General features: G+C 45.3%; 1 protein-coding gene across 2 annotated transcripts in view; it reads right to left on the bottom strand.

The window, feature by feature from the left end:
* Positions 1-5,749: 5,749 nt before the first annotated feature.
* Positions 5,750-19,688, bottom strand: part of Gpr19 (G protein-coupled receptor 19) — a 30,294-nt gene continuing 16,355 nt past the window's right edge. Inside the window, exon 4 of one of the 2 annotated variants that reach the window (XM_050123263.1) lies at positions 5,750-7,623. In XM_050123263.1, coding sequence (XP_049979220.1) covers positions 6,352-7,581 — 1,230 coding nt within the window. In that variant the 5' untranslated portion in view covers positions 7,582-7,623 and the 3' untranslated portion in view covers positions 5,750-6,351. The remainder of the gene's footprint in view (positions 7,624-19,688) is intronic. The other variant, XM_050123262.1, reaches the window with a different exon arrangement.

Below are 19,688 nucleotides of genomic sequence, written 5' to 3'. Positions count from 1 at the left end.
CCCCTGGAGTTACTTTTTCTTTTTTTCTTTTTTTGGTTTTTCGAGACAGGGTTTCGCTGTGGTTTTGGAGCCTGTCCTGGAACTAGCTCTTGTAGACCAGGCTGGTCTCGAACTCACAGAGATCCGCCTGCCTCTGCCTCCCGAGTGCTGGGATTAAAGGCGTGTGCCACCACCGCCCGGCCTGGAGTTACTTTTGTCAGAGTCTCACATCACCAGAAAAGAAACTAAGAAAGACACGTGGCTAGATGCTTTCATGAAGCAGGCTTTCTCGGTACACAAACTGCCCTTGAGCTATAGATCTCCCTCTGGGCTTTCAAGGGCTGGAATTGTAAGTGTATGCCATCACACCTGGCCTGAAGCAATAATTTAAATTTTTTTGTATTTATTTAGAAGTGTGTGTGTGTGTACACATGCCACAGCATGCATACAGGACTGAGTTCAAACTGTGGAATCTGCTTTCTCTTTCCACCTTGTAGGTTTAGAGAGCAAACTCAGGTCCCAGGCTTGATGCCAGGCACCTTTAACTTCTAAATCATCTCACTGGACCCCAAAACAGTATTTAAAAAAAAAAAAAAAGGCTTCTGAGAAAGAATATATAACACTCTTGAAGTGGCCACATTTGGGAAAAGTCCAGAGCTGCCCAGTTTGTAGCAGATCAAAAGTATAGAGAGGGTCTGCGGTCGATGAGATGGCTCTAAAGTGAATTTAGTCCACACTAAGTCTAACTATTTAACCCTGCACATGCGCATACACCCAGGGGGAACTAGAGCTCAGCGCAAACTATGGAGTCTGCACGTTCTCTGGGCCAAATTATGAAAGCCTCAGAAGAGGGATAGGACATAGTTCAGCTTTGCAGAGTGCTTACCCAGCTTGCACTTTTGGGTTTGATGCCCAGCAATGAATAAAATAAATAAATAAATAAATAAATAAATAAACCAGGTGTGATGGCGCATGCCTGTAATCCCAGAACTGCAGGTAGGGGTGGGAGGGTGGGGGGTAGAGGCAAGAGGATCGGAGCCAGCTCGGAATATATGAGACTCTGATTTAAAAAGAAGGGGAACGGAAAACGGAGAGGCCGCGGTAAGTGCTGGTGGTACCCCTGCCGATGTGGTGATCTATGGGGCTTTTTCAGCGTGGTCACATTTGTAAAATGGGTTTAAAACAATATTTTGAGTAGCGATTTCGCGCCTGTAACGGGTATTATTTGCTAGGGAATTTCCTCCGATGTTTGGAGCACACTAATTGGTTAACCCACAGCTGAGTCTGGGTGCTTTGCAAGCTCCGCTGTGTGGTTGCTAAGAGACGAAGATGTCTCTGAATTCCTGTGATCAGCTCGGCGAAGAGAGGCCGGCTCTGCCCGCTAGACACAGCGCCACCAAGCGGCGTCTCTCAGACTGCGCCCGTGCTCTCTGGCCTTCCCTCTCCGACGTTCCAATTAAGAGAACAAAGGCCCACTGAGTATCCTTCAAGGTCGGCCCTCTGCAAGGACGTTTATTTTCCAACAAATGAATGGTGAGAGACACTAATTGTCATATTTATTTGAAAATAAAGTTTCTGGGGGGTGGAGAACCATAGCAGGTGTGTATGGAGGTCAACTTTCAGGAGCTGGCTACTTCCATCCAGGGACAGAACCCAGATCTTGGGCTCGGTGGCAAGCACACACTGAGCCCCCTCACCCACCCAGTTTGTCCAGAACGGTAGATTACCCCCAACTTTACTTATTGGCCTGATTTCAATATTATAAAGGGAGAGAGACTTCTAGTGTTCCTTCTGCTCTGGAAAATGCATATTTAATTTAAATTGTTATTTTATGTATTTACTTTTTAGGAGACAGTCTCACTTTGTAGCCTAGGCTGGCCTGGAACTCTCAGCTATGTAGTCCAGGTCTTCAGCCTCCTAGGACCCAAAGCATGAGCCTAAATCTTTTTTATTTTTAGATGGGGGAGAGGGGGCCGGTCAGGACTAACCCAAATGCCTTACATGTTAGACTATCACTTTCCATTGAGCCGTATCCTCAGCTCTCTTTCTTTTTTTTAATTTTAAGGGAGTCCTGCTGTGGCCGGGCATAATGGCACATGATTTTAATCCCAGCACTCTGTAGGCAGAGGCAAGCGGATCCGTATGACTCTGAGTCTAGCCTGGTCTACATAGTGAGTTCCAGGACAGCCAGCGCTACAAATGAGACATACCTCCATTCCACTATTCCCGAAAAGTTAAATTTAAAAGATAAGACAGTAAAATTAGAATAAAGCCGGGATGGTGCTGCAAACTGGTGTGACCCCAGCATTTGGGGGGCAGAGGCAGGAGGGTCAGGAGTTCAAGGACAGCTTGTCTTTATAGAAAGTTCTAGACCAGCTTGAGCTACAGGAGACAAAAATCAAGGCCAGGTTCCACACACGTCTTTAATCCCAGCATTCAGGAGGCAGAGGCAGGTGGATCTGAGTTTGAGTCCAGCCTGACCCACAGCCCAAGTTCCAGGACAGCCACAGATACACAAAGAAACCCTGTCTCAAAAAATCAAAACCAAAATAACAATGAAAATAATAAATAAATAAATAAATAAATAAATAAACAAATAAATAAAACCCCCAAAATCCATAAATCAATAAAATAGGGGCAGGTGTTAGTTTTTTTGTCAACTTAACACAAGCTAGAGTCATCTGGGAAGAAGACCCTGAATTGAGAAAATACCTTCATCAGACTGGCCTGGGCTATTTTCTTTATTGATGATTGACATGGGAAGGCCTAGACCACTGTGGGCAGTGCCACCCTGGGCTGGTCATTGAACTGAGTAAGCCATGGAAGCAAGCCAGTAAGCAGCATTCTTCCCTGGGCTGTGCTTCGGTTTCTGACTCCAGGTCCCAGCCCTGACTTCCCTTCATGATGGACTGTGAGGTTTGTAAAATGAAATAAATCCTTTCCTCCCCAGGTTGCTTTTGGTCATGGTGTTTATCACAGGCACAGAAGCAAAGTAGGAGAGCTGCTGGGCTTGCTGAGTGAGCCTGGCATGAGTGTGCACACACACATCATATATACACACAATAACAATAATAAAGTTTAAATAAACAGGGTCCAGAGAGATGGCTTAGCAATTAGAGCACTTGCTGCTCTCGCAGAGGACTGGCGTCGGGTTCCCAGGAGGTTCTGATGCCCTCTCCTCTTCTCCGCAGGCACTTGTACACTTCTACAACACACACAAACACACTACAGTCTTTACAATAAGTGCCAGGTGGCGGCACATACACCTGTAATCCCAGCACTCGGGAGGCAGAGGCAGGTGGGGATCTCTGTGAATTTGAAGGCAGCCTGATCTACAGTGAGTTCCAGGATAACCAAGGCTACACAGAGAAATCCTGTCTCGAAAACCAAAACAAACAAAAATAAATAGAACAAGTAGAAGGGAGCTTTCTGCTTTAAAGTCTGAACCATGAAATGCAGAGGCCAAGTGAGGCAAGCCTCTGACTCATTCCAGAGACATCTGCCAAGCGTGCAAAGAGGGGGACAGAGGGAAACACAAGGTCTTGTCCTTTGAAGGGAGCATCTCGACCTAAAGCATTTCTGAAGGTATTTTGTTGTCGCCCGCTTTTGAGGACAGGCTCACGACATGACCCTGCTGGTCTGCAGCCTACTGTGTAGACCAGGCTGACCTTGAAATTCCAGGTCCTCCTGCCTCCGGAGTGCTGGCCAGGGTGCGAGCGCGTCCAACCTCTGCAGATGATCTTAAAGCAAATATCTTATTGTTCTGTTTGGGTTTTGTCTTGGCTTTTGAGACAGTCTCTCACTAGGTAGTCTTGGCTGACCCGGATCTTGCTATGTAGACCAGGGTGGCTTAAACTCGGGGCTCTGCCTGTCTCTGCCTCCTGAGTGTTGTGATTTAAAGTGAGTGCCTGCATTGCTGTCTGTTGTCACATATACCAAACTCAGTCTTGTCTTATTTCCTGGTGTTTGTGAGACTAACTTCTGGATCTCAAAACATTCAGTATCAGAGGTTGAAGAGCCAATCTATGGCCAAGAGAAAGGTATGAGCCAGCATCAAACTCCATCTTGATGTCATCTTTACAAGGTCGCGATCAGGCCCACAGGGCACGTCTTGGTGGGGCTGCTCACGTCAGAAGTCTCTGAGGGGACTTCTGAAATGGTAAGGAATGAGCCACAGGAGGAGGGCCTGAGTCAGAATGCCAGCTGTCACATTCCAACCTAACAAGCTGCCTCACATGAGAAGTTCCAGTCTCCTCATCTGGTAAATAGAGACAATTATGAACTCATCACAGGTGAGGCTGAGGCAAGAGTGCCTTGACTATGTAGTCAGTCTGGGCTATAAAATGAGACCCAAACTAAAGAAACACAAATAAAACCCATAAATACATCACGGAATGGTTGAGAGGATGAGCTAATACATAGATTGCTAAGCAATGAGTTATTACATGCGACTTGTTAGTTAGCCCATGAAAATGCAAACCAAGCTTGTCTGTAAAGCCCTTATTTCATTAAAATAAATTCCTTGTGTTGTATTGTCTTTGAGACATAGTCTTACCTGTGTACCCAAGGATGACTTTGAACTTCTGATTCTCCTGCCTTCCTCTCCAAAGGACTAGAATTATGAGTGTGTGCTATATCTATATGTTCTAAAGGTATTAGTGCTAGATTTCAAATAATGTGCACCTGGGAATAAAGGAGCCAACTCCTAAGTCACACAGGAGTCTGAGTTTGGAAGCAAATCATGGTTCATGCTAGGGAGACAGAAGAGAAGGATGTCTGACGAGATGACCTCATAAGGCTGGAGGGATGGCTCCTCAGTTAGGAGCACATGTCACTCTTGCAGTGGACCCGAATTTCACCTCAGCACCTGTTGGGTGGCTGACAACAGTCTGTAATTTCAGTCCCAGGGGATCCAATGCCATCTTCTGGTCTCTGTGGGCACCCTCCCCCACAAACACGTAAGTGAATGGTTATTTTTTTTATTATAATTACAATAAAAGGCCTCGTGTCCAAATTTATAGGAGAAAAAGAAGTCAAATCTTGCCCTTGTGCCCTGGTGGTCACAGGCGGTCCAGGCATTTGAAGAGCTCTTTGTGAATTGCAGAGCTCAGAGAAATGTCATTCCTGTTTTTGGCTTGCTCCTTTGCCTGTATGACTTAGAGAAGGAAGGTAAGGGTCCTAGGAGCTCTGTGGATGGATCACAGTATGTTGGTGCACTGGTTTCAAGCTTACACCAGTAAGAAGGCTCAGGGGGAAGGTGCCGGTTGTTAAGCCCAATGACCCAAGTTCAGGCTCCAGAACCTACAGAGTGGAAGGTAAGGACTCCTACGAGCTGTCCTCCATCTCTACAAGTGCACCCCCCCACCACCAATAAATCAATAGTGGATATTCAAGGCTTCACCAGCTGCTTGGACTAAGGAAGGATAACAAGAGAAGGCAAGGAAGGTAGATGGCTGCAAGCATCTCTCCCCCAAAGAATGGTTAAACTCATCACAGGAGGCTTCCCCAGTCCCATTAGGCTCGGTGGATGGGCCCTGCCCCCCTTTCAGGAGGTAACATGCAAATGCATACAGGGTTGCTCGGCTGAGAAACACAAGTTCTTGAAACGTACTGCTTAACAAATTTCACTGGAATAGGAGGCCACAGTTACCAAAATTCACTAGAGAAAAGACAAAGACAAAACAAAGCAAGACAGAACCAACAATAGAAGAGTGTGCATACTGACCTGGTGCTAGGGCAAAAAGAGCAAAGTGTTTTAAATTTTTCTTTCACATTTATTTAGTGTGAGTGTGCACACACAAGTGCAGGCGGGACACAAAAACGTGTGTGGAGACCACAACTTGTGGGAGTTGGTTCTCCCCTTCCATCATGGGGGCTACTGGGATCTAAGTCAAGTCGGCAGGCGTGGTAGTGAGCGCCCCCACCCTCTGAGCCATCGTTCCCACTCAGGAAGAACTTCCAAACAAACCAACAGAGAGGTTTTTGCTTTTTAAAAATTTTGTGTGTAAAGGTGCTTTGCCAGCATAAGTGTCTGTGCACAAGCGTGTAGTGTTCCGAGAGGCCAAAAGAGGTCACCGACTCCCCTGAAACCAGAACTACAGGTGGCTGTGAGCTGCCATGTGGGTGCTGGGGTTTGGAAGACCAACCACTGCTCTTAACCACCGAGCCATCTCCAGCCCAGCAAAGAACTTTTCACGGGCATCTATCAGTGGGCATACTACTGACCAACAAGCTCCACAGGAACCACAATCAACAGTGGATGCACTTTACAAACAGACGGCCGAGTGAGAACTATGCCAATCCCTTCCCTCTTTATATATTTAAAGCTTTTTAATCTCTGGCACATAACAACAGTGAAAGAATTCTTAGAAATTAGACAAAAGTGTTTGGTGGGGTTGAATTGATAGGCCAGGCAAGCTTCTTTTCCCTGGCCTCTCGGTCAAATGAGTCATAGACGGAGTCTTTGGTTACCGTCCTGCTCACGGGAGGGATTTCTGAAATGCCGACATAGTTTCTTTTGGCCATCCTCGAGCTGGCTGTGATGGTGTAGGCATTGCTGCGGTAGCATCTCATCGAGGACATGCAGAAAGTCTCTTTCAACCCTCTCCGAAAATTGGCGTTATAAATTGAGTAGAGAGTGGGCTTCGAGGCTGAGGAGCTAAAGGACACCCACGTGACCGCTGTGAAGACAAGGGAGCTCTTCTTATAGTCTTGCTCGTGGGGGTGCCAGAGCTGAGCCACGTGGAAAGGCAGCCAGGAGAACAGAAAGACTACGTTCAAGAGGAGAAACATCTTAACGGTTCTCACCTTTGTCCTGGGGACGATGTTCATCGTCCTCCTCAGGGTCCGCCCATCAGTGCCTATTCTCCAGATGTATTTTATGACCTTCTGGTAGAATAAGATTATGAGGACAGAGGGAATCACAAAGCCCACCAAGAAGTGGATGACAGTATAAGCAGTTCCCTCCCAGGAGGAAGGGAGGAAGTAGTTACAGTGGCTGTCCCAGCTGGAGCCGTAGAAAAAGAAGATGGGGGTCGCAAAGGCTGCATCTAAGATCCAGGAGGCTGCGATCATCTTCTTGGCCTTTTCCCTGGACACCTTGAAGCTCAGCGGGTAGACGATGGTGTAGAAGCGGTCTGTGCAGATTGAGAGGAGCACGTAGATCTGGACACCTGGGGTAAGGTACTGGCAGTAGCGCACGACCTTGCACATGGCACTGCCGAGGGTCCACTGTCCCGTGGTGAACTGCAGCACCACGAAAGGCATGCTGGCCACACTGATGAGAAGGTCAGCACACGCCATGGACACCACAAAGTAGTTGGTGGTGGACTGAGTCCTCCGGCTCCTGTGGATGACCAGACACACCAGGGAATTGCCAAAGATAGAGAACAACCACAGAGCGCCGAAGAAAATGCTGGCTGTGGCCACCTCTCCAGGGCTCAGTCTATACCGAAGGTCTGTCCTGTTGCTCATCCAGCCGTGTTCCTCATGGAATTCCACCAGGCCACCGGGCAGCAGGGCCTCAGCTGCCTCCATGCAGCTGTGGTTCTGAAGGGGCACCAGCGGGGTAGCAGTAAGCACAGGCGGCTGGTCGTTCTCCATTCTGTGAGGAAAACCATAGCAGTCATTCTTTTCCCCTTAGTTCTAGATAAGACAAGAATGAAGCCTCCTGTTAAGATGCTGTCACGTAAGCTGGCTGCTAACGAGCCTAGTCTTTTTAGACTATTCATTGTACAGTACTGGATTTAATAGACATTTCATTCAAGCCAGTCATGTGCTTGACCACATTCGCCCTCCAAAACATCCTTTTCTTCCCTCTTGCTAGGCTTTCTTCTCCCAGACAATCTTGCTTCTGTCATGTCTGTCTCTGTCTGTCTGTCTGTCTGTCTGTCTGTCTGTCTGTCTCTCTCTCTCTCTCTCTCTCTCTCTCTCTCACACACACACACACCAATGATTTCATGTATCTATTCAAAATCTAGGATCCAGAGATGACAGAAAAACACTTGTCTGTGTCTGAGCTGTTTTGTTGCTAGGCTCTCCACCTCCATCCACTTCACTTTATTCTGTATGGCCGGATGGACTCTACTTTGCTCCGTATGTATCCCATTTTCTTTATTCATCTGCTGGCTGATTCTGTATCTTGGCTGTGGTGAGCTGGGTTGCAGTGAACACAGATGTGCAGGTAGCTCTGTGTGTATTGCCCAGGAGTGGCAGAAAGACTCCACTGTATAGACACCGAGCTCGGAGGTCAGTTGTCAATGATTAAAAACATACCCACTAGGCTGGGTGTGGAGAACTCCGTGAGTTCCAGGACAGCCAGGGCGGTGTAATGATCCTGTCTCAAAAAAGGGTAAAGGGAGAAGAAAAAGAAAGGGGGGGGGGGAGTGGGAAGGAGGAAAGGAGGAAGGATTCTCAAAAAGACAGGGGATAAAAAAATCCCAGTAAAACAGCACAGAGACAAATTCAGAGGGCAGGCTTCTGGGCTGATCTTTGAGGCCCCATTATCTTATCCTTAGACACACAGTCTCCTTCAAACCATACCTCCTCTTATCCTTTGTGTGTGTGCACATCTGTGTGATATGCATTTGTCTGTGTGTGGACATCAGTGTGTCTTCCTCACTCACTGTCCTCTGTATTACGTTTTAAAATAAATGTGGGTATGAGTAAGCTGTAACCTCCACACATTATCTTAAACTTAAATTTTTTTTTTTTAGATTTATGTGTATGAGCATTTTTCCTACTTGTATGTATGTGCACTGCATACATGCCTGGTGTCTTCAGCAATCAGAAGAGGGTGTTGGATTCCCTGGAACTGAACTTACAGGCAGTTATAAACCACGATATGTATGCTGGGAACCAAAGCTGGGGTATCTGCATGAGCAACAAATGCTCTTACTACTGAGCCATCTTTTCAGGCCCTCCACTGTAGTTTTTGACATAGGCCTCAGACTGGCTAGCTAGCATCTCCTGAGGTCCTCCTGCCTCCGCTCTGCACCAGAGCTAACAGGACCATTCGACAGTGCCCAGCCCTTCAAATGGGTCCTAGGAGATGAAGTCAGGCCCTCGCACTTGCTGTCCGACGCTGACTGAGCCACCTTCCCAGCCCCCAGAAGTATCTATTCAGCAGGTGCTTTGCAACCGAACTGACCTAAGACTTCCGCACACTGACAATCAAGGGCTGTATTTTGCTGTATTTTCTGCACTCATGGGCTGAAATGTGATTGGATAGTCGGTTAGCCTGTCCAGAAAGGCTGTGGTGCCCTGTTGATTCTGCACTTAATCCTTCACTAAGTTTTCCCTAGCTTAGCAATTCACTATAATCTTCCAGAAACCTCTAAAATATACTGATTTCTGGTCCCCCCTCCCCAGCGCCGGGATTTTAATTTAATAAGTTGGGAACATAGAAGGCATCAGGATGTTCCAGAGACCCCCAGGCGACGATTAAGGAACACAACTTTAATGGCTTTCTATGCTTCTGTCTCTGCCCACTGAACTCTGGGCTCTGGAGGAGGCATTATTCTTTTCTCCAAGCCTCACAGTCTAACTCAAGAACTTTGCATTAACAATTGCTTGTTAAATATTAACTGAATTGGACCCATAAGCAAAGGGAACTTTAACAAACTCCTCCCACCCATAGCACTGCTAGGAGGATTCAATGGGAGCAGATGGAAGATCACTGTGTCCTCAGGGAGCTGAACACCAATAACTGTAGGAACAGAAGAAAACACGGTGCTGGAAGACAGGGCTGGGACACGGTCACCCGGTTCCACTGCCACACTAGGGCAGAGGACGACAGCTTAGGGGCCCACAGACAGGTCTACCCCAAAGCAGGGAAAAGCCTGCTCCTTGTCATCCTGGCGTTCCAGAGTAAAAGTTCTCAAAGGCTTCTGCTAGTGTAGAAATAAAGCCTTTCAGGGGGAAAAGAGGGGGGAAAGGGCCATTTAATTAGTGACTATGTCTAGAGTCATCTATACATGGTCATTTTAGAAGTGACAGATACTATGTGAAGTTATGTTAACTTAAATATTCCTGTCTAGCTGAACAAATAATCCCAAAGTTAGGCTCTGTTGCCTTGTAGTACATTAACCAGTTTTGTGCCTAACCAGCGGACACTGTTTTAATGCTGACATTTTTTTAAATGCCTCTAAATCTGCATTGCTTCAAATGCTCTTAGAAGCAACCTTATCTCAGCATCTTGTAGTGATATTTTGTGTTTTAACAAATAAAACTTGCCTGAACATCAGAGTGCAGAGCTGCCACTAGCGACCAGGGAATGGTGGCACACACCTTTAATTCCAGAACTCGGGGAGAGAAAGGCAGAGGGATCTCTGTTAATTCAAGGCCACCCTGGTCTACACCAGATTGAATCTGTCTAAAAGAGAAAGAGCTCAACACAAAAGTGATTCCAGTTACTTGGAATCCCACACCTTTAATCCCAGAGCTATGCAGGTGGAGACAGGTGCCAGGATATGGTTGGGCAGAAAGAGGAGACGAGACAAGGATATAGTTGGGCGGGAGGAGATAAGAGCTCAGTGCAGCCTAAGGATGCAATCTGAGGACAGTCTGAGCACTGATAGAGGTAAAATGTCTCTCTAGAGGCTGGCACACTGCATCCTTAGACAAATGGATGGATGGATGGATGGATGGATGGATGGATGGATGGATGGATGGATGGACGGACTGACTGATGGGCAGATGGAGGACTGGAAGCTAATAAGATGAAGAGAAGGACCACAAAGAGAAGGATTCTTGGATGTGGTGACACATGCTTTTAATCTAAGCACTAGGGAGGCAGAGACAAGTGGATCTCTGTGAGTTCAAGGCCAGTCAGATCTGTAAAATGAGACCCTGTCAAAAGAAAAAAAAAAAACCAAGAGGGGCACACATGATGAACTTTGTGCACTGTGGAGGGCTCACCCCAGCTAAGCTGACCAATAGCTAGTTAGTTTCTATACCATGCAACGTCACTCCTAGGAGTTTTAAAACTCTAGTAAAGGGAGCTAGAAAAATACTCAGTAGATAAAGTGCTTGCCACACAAGTATCGGAAGGATGCATATAAAACCTTAGACCTCCAAAACCCATATAAAACTTGGTGGGCATGGAGGCCTGGCTATAATCCCAGCACTTGGGAGGCAGAGATGGAATTTTTAGGACAAGCTGGTCAGTTGGACTAGCAGCATCAGCAAGCTCTGGTTCAATGGGAGACCCTGTCTCAGTAAATAAGGCAGACCAGAGAAGACACTTAATGTCAGTCTCTGGCCTCTCCACACATGCATGTATACCATATACACACACACACAAAAAAAAACACCACTAACAGTTGACATTTACCTGAGAGTCCATTCTATTCCGTTCCAAGCCATCATTGTTTAAGGCATTTCTCTTTTTATGTACAGCCAATACAAGCACACAGTAAAAGGAATGGTTAAAGAAAAAAAAACTACCAGCATAGTATTTTCTTTAAAAAAATGTTTTATCTTACATGTGCAGTTGTTTTACTTGCTTGATTGTGTGTGTGTGTGTGTGTGTGTGTGATGTGTGCAGTCCCCAAAGAGACCAGAAGAGGGCATCATAGCCCCTGGAACTTATAGAGAGATGTCTCGGTAAGTGTGAACTTATAGATAAGCCACCACGTAGGTGCTGGGAACCAAACCCTGGGTATCTGCAAGAACAGAAAGTGTTCTTAGGCACTGAGCCATCTATCTAACCACACCACAGTATTTTCTAAAATTTTAAAACAGAGACCAACTTTTCCCTCTCTTCATTTGAGCCTGTGTGTAGCCTTCAGAAAGCAAGTCAAACAGACCATACTGAGTTTGTAGAATGTGTAGTCCTTTATACTGAAGTTCTCCAGACCAGGCTGCCTGTGCCGTGTTCAACCTGGATGAGAGATTCTGTCTCAAAAACCAAAAAACTTAAAATAAAAAATCAATCTTAGCTTAGGATTGTCAAAATGCTAGTTTTTTACATAACTTAGTTTAGAATGCTTCTACAGAATAGTAATATGGACTGCAGCACCTAAGGTCATTCGATGACAGTGGGGCTGTGACAATATTAGCATCACCCACAGGGTGCATAATCCTCGGGGGCAGATGATATTGCCAGCTGGTTTTATCAGGGAAGGGAGCCTGAAGCTTTCCCCTAGACCACACAGTTGGAAACAGTGGTCACTTTGGGTTTCTTGCTCCATCTGGGTGAGCTTCATGTACACGGAGACCACAGGGGCTTGACCTGAATCTAGAGGGTCACACAGGCTGTGCTTGGAGGCCTTTCTGGACTCCTCATCCAAAACTAGAAATATCAAGTTATTCCCAACAGCCTCTCGCCTACCCACAGATAGCATCTTTTCAACTTGAACGCTAAAATTTGTGATATGTCCATCCCTAGCTGAGGAGCTAGTGACAGCTGATGGCTGCTAGAGGAGGCAGTCAGTTTTCTTTATGGATATGATCCCTGGTTGGTTGACCATGCTCCACTGGATGGCCCCACAACCACGCATATACAGGCAACACAAATTAGACTCAGTGAGTTAAAAAAGAAAGACAGGTCAGGCATGGTGGTATACCCTTCAAACCCAGCATTATGACCAGAACACACAAAAACATGATTTTGAAAGACAGAGGTGAAGGGGGAGATTTACAGGAGTTTAGACAGGAAAGCTGAAGTCAAATATGATCAAAATATACTGTATGCATGTATGAAATTCTCAAAAAATATATAAAAAGTTATATATTTAAAAGACCTAAAAATAACAGCCATAGTGGTGGTGCACACCTTTAATCTCAGCATTCGAAAGACAGAGGCAGATAGATCTCTATGAGTTCAAGGCCAGCCTGTTCTGACCTCCAGGACAGCCAAGGCAGCACAGAGAAACCCTGTCCAAAACCAACCAACCAAACAAACAAACAAACAACAAAATCACAGTCACCAAGTGCAGCCTGAACACAGCACTCTGGAGAACTCTTCAGTATAAAGGACTATACATTCTACAAACCCAGTATGGCCTGTTTGACTTGCTTTCTGAAGGCTAGACACAGACACAGACAGACAGACAGACAGACACACACACACACACACACACACACACACACACACACGATCAAGCAAGCAAAACAACCACACATGTAAGATAAAAATACTTAAGTATTTTTAAAGAAAATACTATGCTGATAGTTTTTTTTTTCTTTAGCCATTCCTTTTACTGTGGGCTTGTATTGCCTGTACATAAAAAGAGAAATGCCTTAAACAATGGTGGCCTGGAAGGGAATAGAATGCACTCTCAGGTAAATGTACACATTGCTTCCCAATTCTAGACTCAAGGACATCATGGTGACATTTGTAATTAGCCAGCTACAACAGAAATGCTGTGTGATGGTTTGAAAAAAAATGGCCCCCAAAGGGAGTGGCACTACTAGGAAGTGTGGTCTTGTTGAAGTGGGCGTGGCCTTGTTGGAGGAAGTATGTCACTGTAGGGGTAGGCTCTGTGGTCTCTTTTGCTCAAGTTTCTCTTACTGTTTACACAGTCCACTTCCTGTTGCCTACAATATAGTATGTAGCAGCTCCTTCTCCAGCACCACGTCTGCCTGCATACCGCCATGGTCCCCACCATGATAATAAGGGATTAAACCTCTGAAACTCTAAGCTACCACCTCAATTAAATGTTTTCCTTTATAAGAGTTGCTGTGGCCATGGTGTCTCTTCACAGCAATAAAAACCCTACCTAAAACAGAAGTGGGTACCAGAGAATGGTTATTGTTGTGATAAGCCCAACCATGTTTTTGTTTGGAGGAATTTGAACTTTGGTACTTTGGGTTAGGAAAGCACTGGAAGGCTTTAAGCACTGCTTAGTGGGTCATCCTAGTAGGAGCATGGAAGACAATGGTGCTGAGAATGATCTGAACTATGGGGGTCAAGAGCTTTCAGAGGAGAAGTATGGTAGTATGTGGTCTAGACTTGTCCTGTGATATTTTGGTGAAGAATGTCGCTGGTTTTTGCCCTTGTCTTCAAATTCTGTCTGAGTCTAAAGTGAAGAGTTTTGGATTAATTCTGTTGGCAGAAGAAATCTCAAAACAGCCTAGTATAAACTCTGTCATGTGGTTATTAGTGGTAACTCTAAGGAAGATTTATAATGAAAAGAAGCAAGCTGAACAGAGTAAATTACAAAATGTAAAATTTAAGGAGAAAAGGAATGCCAAAAAGTGGAATGGATCTAAGTCCTGATTCAAGGAGAAAAACAGATTAAGAAATGGAATAAAGGGAGTGGTGACTTCAGGGTACAATCTCACCCAGCTAAGTTTCCAACCTGTGAAAGAGAATTAAAGAACAGCTTAGAACCTGGTGTGGTGGTGCACCCTTTATCCCAGCACTGGGAAGGCAGAGGCTGGCAGATCTTTGAGTTTGAGGCCATCCTGGTTTATAAAACAAGTTCCAAGATAGCCAAGCTTAGGTAACGAAAGTAACCACTGAAAACAGAAAGTTGATGAAGATGTAATTGAACAAGAAGGCCATGTTCCACCACCAGCAAGCAACTGAACTTGGCTGTGGCTCTGGATTTAGAGCTAAGGATAGAAGAAACAAGTTATGGAATAAAGTCACTGAGGCCAGGCATATACCAAGGATGTTCCTGAATGGAGACCTAGAGAGGCCATTGCGTGAAGCTGTGAAGTTGAAACTTGGATCGCCTTGGAGACCCTGAGACCTTAGAGTCATGGGATGCCCGATGAGAAGAGCTGCTATGGGGGGTGGAACCAGTTCAAGAAAGAAGTATGTTGCAGTCAACAAAACTGAAAGAAGTTAGAGATCTGAAGAGTGCTTTGATATCAGACATGAAGATGCAGAATTTCAAGTTTGCCCAGCTGGTTTTCAGTCTTGCTTTGGTCCAGTATTTCCTCCCTATGTTCTTTTCCCTACATTTTGGAATTGTAGCACATATCCTGTGCTATTATCTGTTAGAAGTATGTGATCTACTTTTCTAATTTAATTTCATAAGGAATTACAGTTAAGAGATTGCATGAATCTCAAAAGAGACTTTGAACTTTTGAACATTGTTGTGGCTGTGATAGACTATGGGGACTTTTGAAGTTGGACTAAATGCATTTTGCATTATGATTTGGAAAGATAATGCCTCCAAAGGAAGTGGCATTTTTAAGAGGTGTGGCCTTGTTGGAGCAGGTATGGTCTTGTTGGCAGAAGCATGTCACTGTGGACACAGGTTTTGAGGTTTCGTATATGCTTGAGCCACATCCAACTAGTCAGTCCACTCCCTATTGCCTTCATATTAAGATGTCTGCCTACATGCTGCCATGTACCCTACCATGATGATAATGGACTGAACCTCTGAAAATGTAAGCCACCCCAATTAAATGTTTTTCCTTTATAAGAGTTGTTGTAACCATGGTATCTCTTCACAGCAATAGAAACCCAAACTAAGACATATTCATACCAAGAAATAGACAAATATAATAACTTTTTCCTTCTCTACAGAGCTGGTTACTGAACTACATACAACATGCCACTTTCAGGAAAACAGAATTCACAGCACACCTACAGAAGCTTCTGGATGCTTGCTGTCTGGGGTGGAAACACTGAGATAAATGCTTTATAGAATCCTTTGAGGTAGCCACCAACACACCTGCAGGGAGGAAGTGGAGACACCAATGAGAGTAACACAAGTTCTAAAGGATAACTAGGTACCCTAGACCCCTTCACAAAAGCCATTTGTCCTGAAGAAGTTCAAGCCATGGGACTAATCTTAATGTGAGCATTATAGTGTATATATATATCCTGATCTCTAGAACCTATTCAAGTGCCAAAGTCCATGGTTGTAGTGAAAATGAACACAGTCCTATCCTGTGACACACTGGTCTTGGCAGGCTAGGCAGTGCTGCAGCATCAATGATTACTGGAGTCTGAGGATAGTATCTTAATGGTGATTCTGCCCAGAGCTTGGCGGAACTCCAGTGTGGGACCACAGGCAGGGAATGGCCCCAGACATCAAGGGAAGGACTACCCTTTGTTAGGTGTCTCATGAAGAACAATGATGACAACTTGTGTTCTTGAGACTGGCCTTGGAGTGCCATCTAGGTCACAACAGTGGCTATGCACAGAACCATAGACTTGAGTAAACGCGGACTTAGGATGCCATCTAGTGTGCAACAGCAGAGCACCCACAGATATTCAGGCTTGTTTAAACGACAAAGACAAGCTAAAACATGCCAGAGCATGAAGACAGGGCCAGAAGCTAACCTTTCCAAGTCTAGCCCACAGCCTGCACCAACAAGCATGAAGAACATTTGAGAGTTGGGGGACAAGGGGTGCAGCAAGATGGCTCAGCAGGTAAAAGTGTTTGCCTTGAAAGCCTGGATATTGAGTCCATTTCTCTAACATGAAGTAAAAGGGGAAGGAGAGAACCAACTTAAGAAGTTCTCCTTTGGCCTTCAACCATGGGCCATGAACACCTTCTCCCCCCAAAAATAATAAACATTGTTGATCAGAACTTTTAGGGAACAACAACAACAAAAAGTACTTGGCTGGTGATGCAGCAGTTACACAGTGCTTTCTCAGCAGACTCAAGAGTCTGGGGTGGGGCAGCGAAATAGTCAGGAATTGTGATCAGCCATGGCCAAATGAGGGCCACAGAAACTGACACAAGAGTAATCCTTGTGGGAACTCTCACACGGAGAGTCAATTGATTATTTCCCCTTTTTTGGACCTGGGGACTGAATCTAAGACCTTATGCAAAAAAAATTTTAAAGTTAAAGATTTAAAACGGACATAGTCGTATAGGTCATTATTCCCAGCACGTGGGAAGAAGAGGCAGTGGATCGCTGAGTCAGAGGCCAGCCTGGTCTACATAGTGAGTTCCAAGCTAGGCAGGCCTATATAGTGAGACCCTGTCTCAAAAATTAGTTAATTAATGTGCACACATGCATGCATGTATTCATATATATATATATACACACACATATACATACATACATACCTCCTACCAAAAAGTAAATAAAAATTGTTTTATATATAAAACATATCTATTTTTATATAACAAATCTATATACTTACATATATAAAACATTGTCATTCATTATTATATACACACACACACATAGACTAAGATAGTGTGTGTGTCCAATATAGTAACTACTGGTGACTTTAGTAGCCATTTTCTGGAATGGAGAGGTCCTCCAGATGTAGAATCAGTAAGGGGAGAACAGAGTTTGCTGGCATCACAGCCCAGTGGGCCTCCCATTCAACAACTGCATGTGCCTTCTTCCAACCAGCACATGGAACACGCTCCAGGACAGACATTCATAGTCCACAAAACAGTCTCAACAGGCGACAAAACAAACAAACCTGAAAATCATTTTGAATATATTTTCCAACTATACTATAATAAGACTAGAAATCAATAACCAAACTATGTAAACTATACAGGTATGTGGATGTTAACCTATTCTTGAACTTCCTTGGATCATGGAAGAATTTTTTAAATTGCTTTCCTTTTTCTTTCTGTTTTGTTGTTGTTATTTGTTTTAGACAGGATCTCACAGGTCCTAGGCTGGCTCCAAACTTGGCACACAGACACAAATGACCTTGAACTTCTAATCCTTCCTTATAGAATTAGAAAAAAAAAATCATTTATATCAAATCACAAAAGCTCCAAATAGTCCAAGTCAAGCTGTAGTGATCAAGCCAGCATGGTACTGGCATTGACACAGACAGACACACACACATCGGGGTTGGCGGGAACCCACTTAGATGGGCCCACAGGTAAAGGCATTTGCTGCCAAGCCTGATAACTTGAGCTGCATCCTTAGAATCCAGGGTAAAAGGAGAAAACTGATTTCTTTAAGTTGTCCTCTGACTTTCTTCCACATTCCTGCCATGACAGGCATAGCAACTCCCAAAATAAATAAATGATAAAAAATTTAAAGAAAACATCAAACACACATATTCCTAGAAGTGAACCATACAACTAAACCCAAGTGACTTTTATAAAGGTGCTCAGAACACATATTGTCCTGTCAATACATGGTGCGGGGAAAACAGGATATCTGCAAGAAAAAGGGTGAAACTAAGTCCCCACTTCCTGCGGGCACAGAGAACTGAAATGGATGAAAGGTGTGGGTGCTAGGTCTGAAGCGGAAACTACTGGAAGGAGACAGGAAAGGTCAAGGGCTCTGGGACGGCAAGAACTTCCTGGATGGCACCCTGGTAGACTCTGTGAAGGTGACACAGCCTAGAGCCCCCCCCCCCCAGAAGGGACTTTCAGTTGAGGGGATTGGCCTGTGGGGATTTCTTGATTATTAATTGGGGGGGGGGGAGGCCATTGTGGGAGCTAGCTAATAAGCATAGGTCTGCAAGTAATCCAACAAGCAGTCTTTCTCCTTCAAGTTCCTGCTTGAGCTCCTGCCCTGACTTCCCTCCGTGATAGACAGTAACCTGTAAACTGAATTTAACCCTTTCTTCCTCTAAACTGCTTTTTTATCAGAGGTTTTTTTATCACAACAATGAAAAGTGAGTCAAGAAAGATAGGATGCCGACAACCCAGAAAACAAAGGCAAAATTAGACAGACAGATGGGGGCTGGAGAGACGGCTCAGCAGCTAAAGAGAGCTTGGTGCACACCTGCTGCTCCTGCAGAAGACCAGTTCTGTTGTCAGTACCCATGTCTGGCAGTTTACAATTACCTGGAACTCTAGTTACAAGGCACCCGGCACCATGATGGGCATCTGCATGCACAAGTACATACACACACAGACAGACACACACAGACAGGGGAAGGTAGAAGGGAGGGGAGATGAGGAGAGAGGGGAGAGGAGGAAGGGGAGGAGAAGGGGAGGGAAGGGGAGGGGGGAGGGGAGGGGAGGGAGTCCATCAAATTAAAAGGCTTCTGGGGAAGGTAGAGGATTAGAGGCTGCATTGTAAGACAGTGCAAAAGAATCAGGATAAGAACTTATTCCAAAGAGGAAAACCACCGGGAGTTCACATAGGGTGTGATAGGAACAGCCAAACAGTTCAGAGAAACAGAAGAAAAAAAAAAACAGAGCTGCCCCAAGGACCTGAGGATGGACAGCCAATGTAAGGAGCATGAATTAACATGCTACTGTCCCCAGAAAAGAGAAGACATCCAAGGGATGAGAATGTGGAGAACAAGACAGCTGGGGGCATAGAGGATCTGCTTTGCAGTGGGGCCTACAGGGGAAGGGAGCTTCCCCGAGGGGTTAGGTGCTGACCTCATCAATGGAGAATCACTTTGAAGTTTGATAGCCCTGAGTCCAAGGTCAATTTGTGGGTCAACTTCTGGACTGACCTATCAGCCCAGAGGATCACTGCTGTGGAATCTGGGAACTATGCAGCCCCAGTGGATTATATCATGCCCACAACCGCACCTCTCCAGGGGGGCGATGACTATTTGTGTGTCTGGGCTATGGAGACAGGTCTGCCTGACAGAGCGCAGTGCTGGGGTTTCCGCCCCTACACCTGCTAGCTACATCAATAGCAGCTAGCTAGAGGGTGGGAGCACCTGCCCAGACAAGGCCACAAAGCTACCTACAGCAACAAAGGCCCTGGGAGTGCACCAAAGGAAACCACTACCGTGGAGACAGCTCTGGAGGACATCTGACACTTGTCCAGCACAGGTAACACTAGCACACATCACAGGGAAGACACTGTCCCTGCCTCTGCTTCAGCCATCTGATAGACCCAGAAAG

This window comes from Alexandromys fortis, unplaced genomic scaffold (genome assembly GCF_014885135.2).
Source record: "Alexandromys fortis isolate MF-2015 unplaced genomic scaffold, M_Fortis_MF-2015_v1.1 scaffold_223, whole genome shotgun sequence".
NCBI lineage: Eukaryota > Metazoa > Chordata > Mammalia > Rodentia > Cricetidae > Alexandromys > Alexandromys fortis.
Note: the sequence above shows the minus strand (reverse complement) of the source record. Positions and strands in the feature narration are given on the sequence as shown.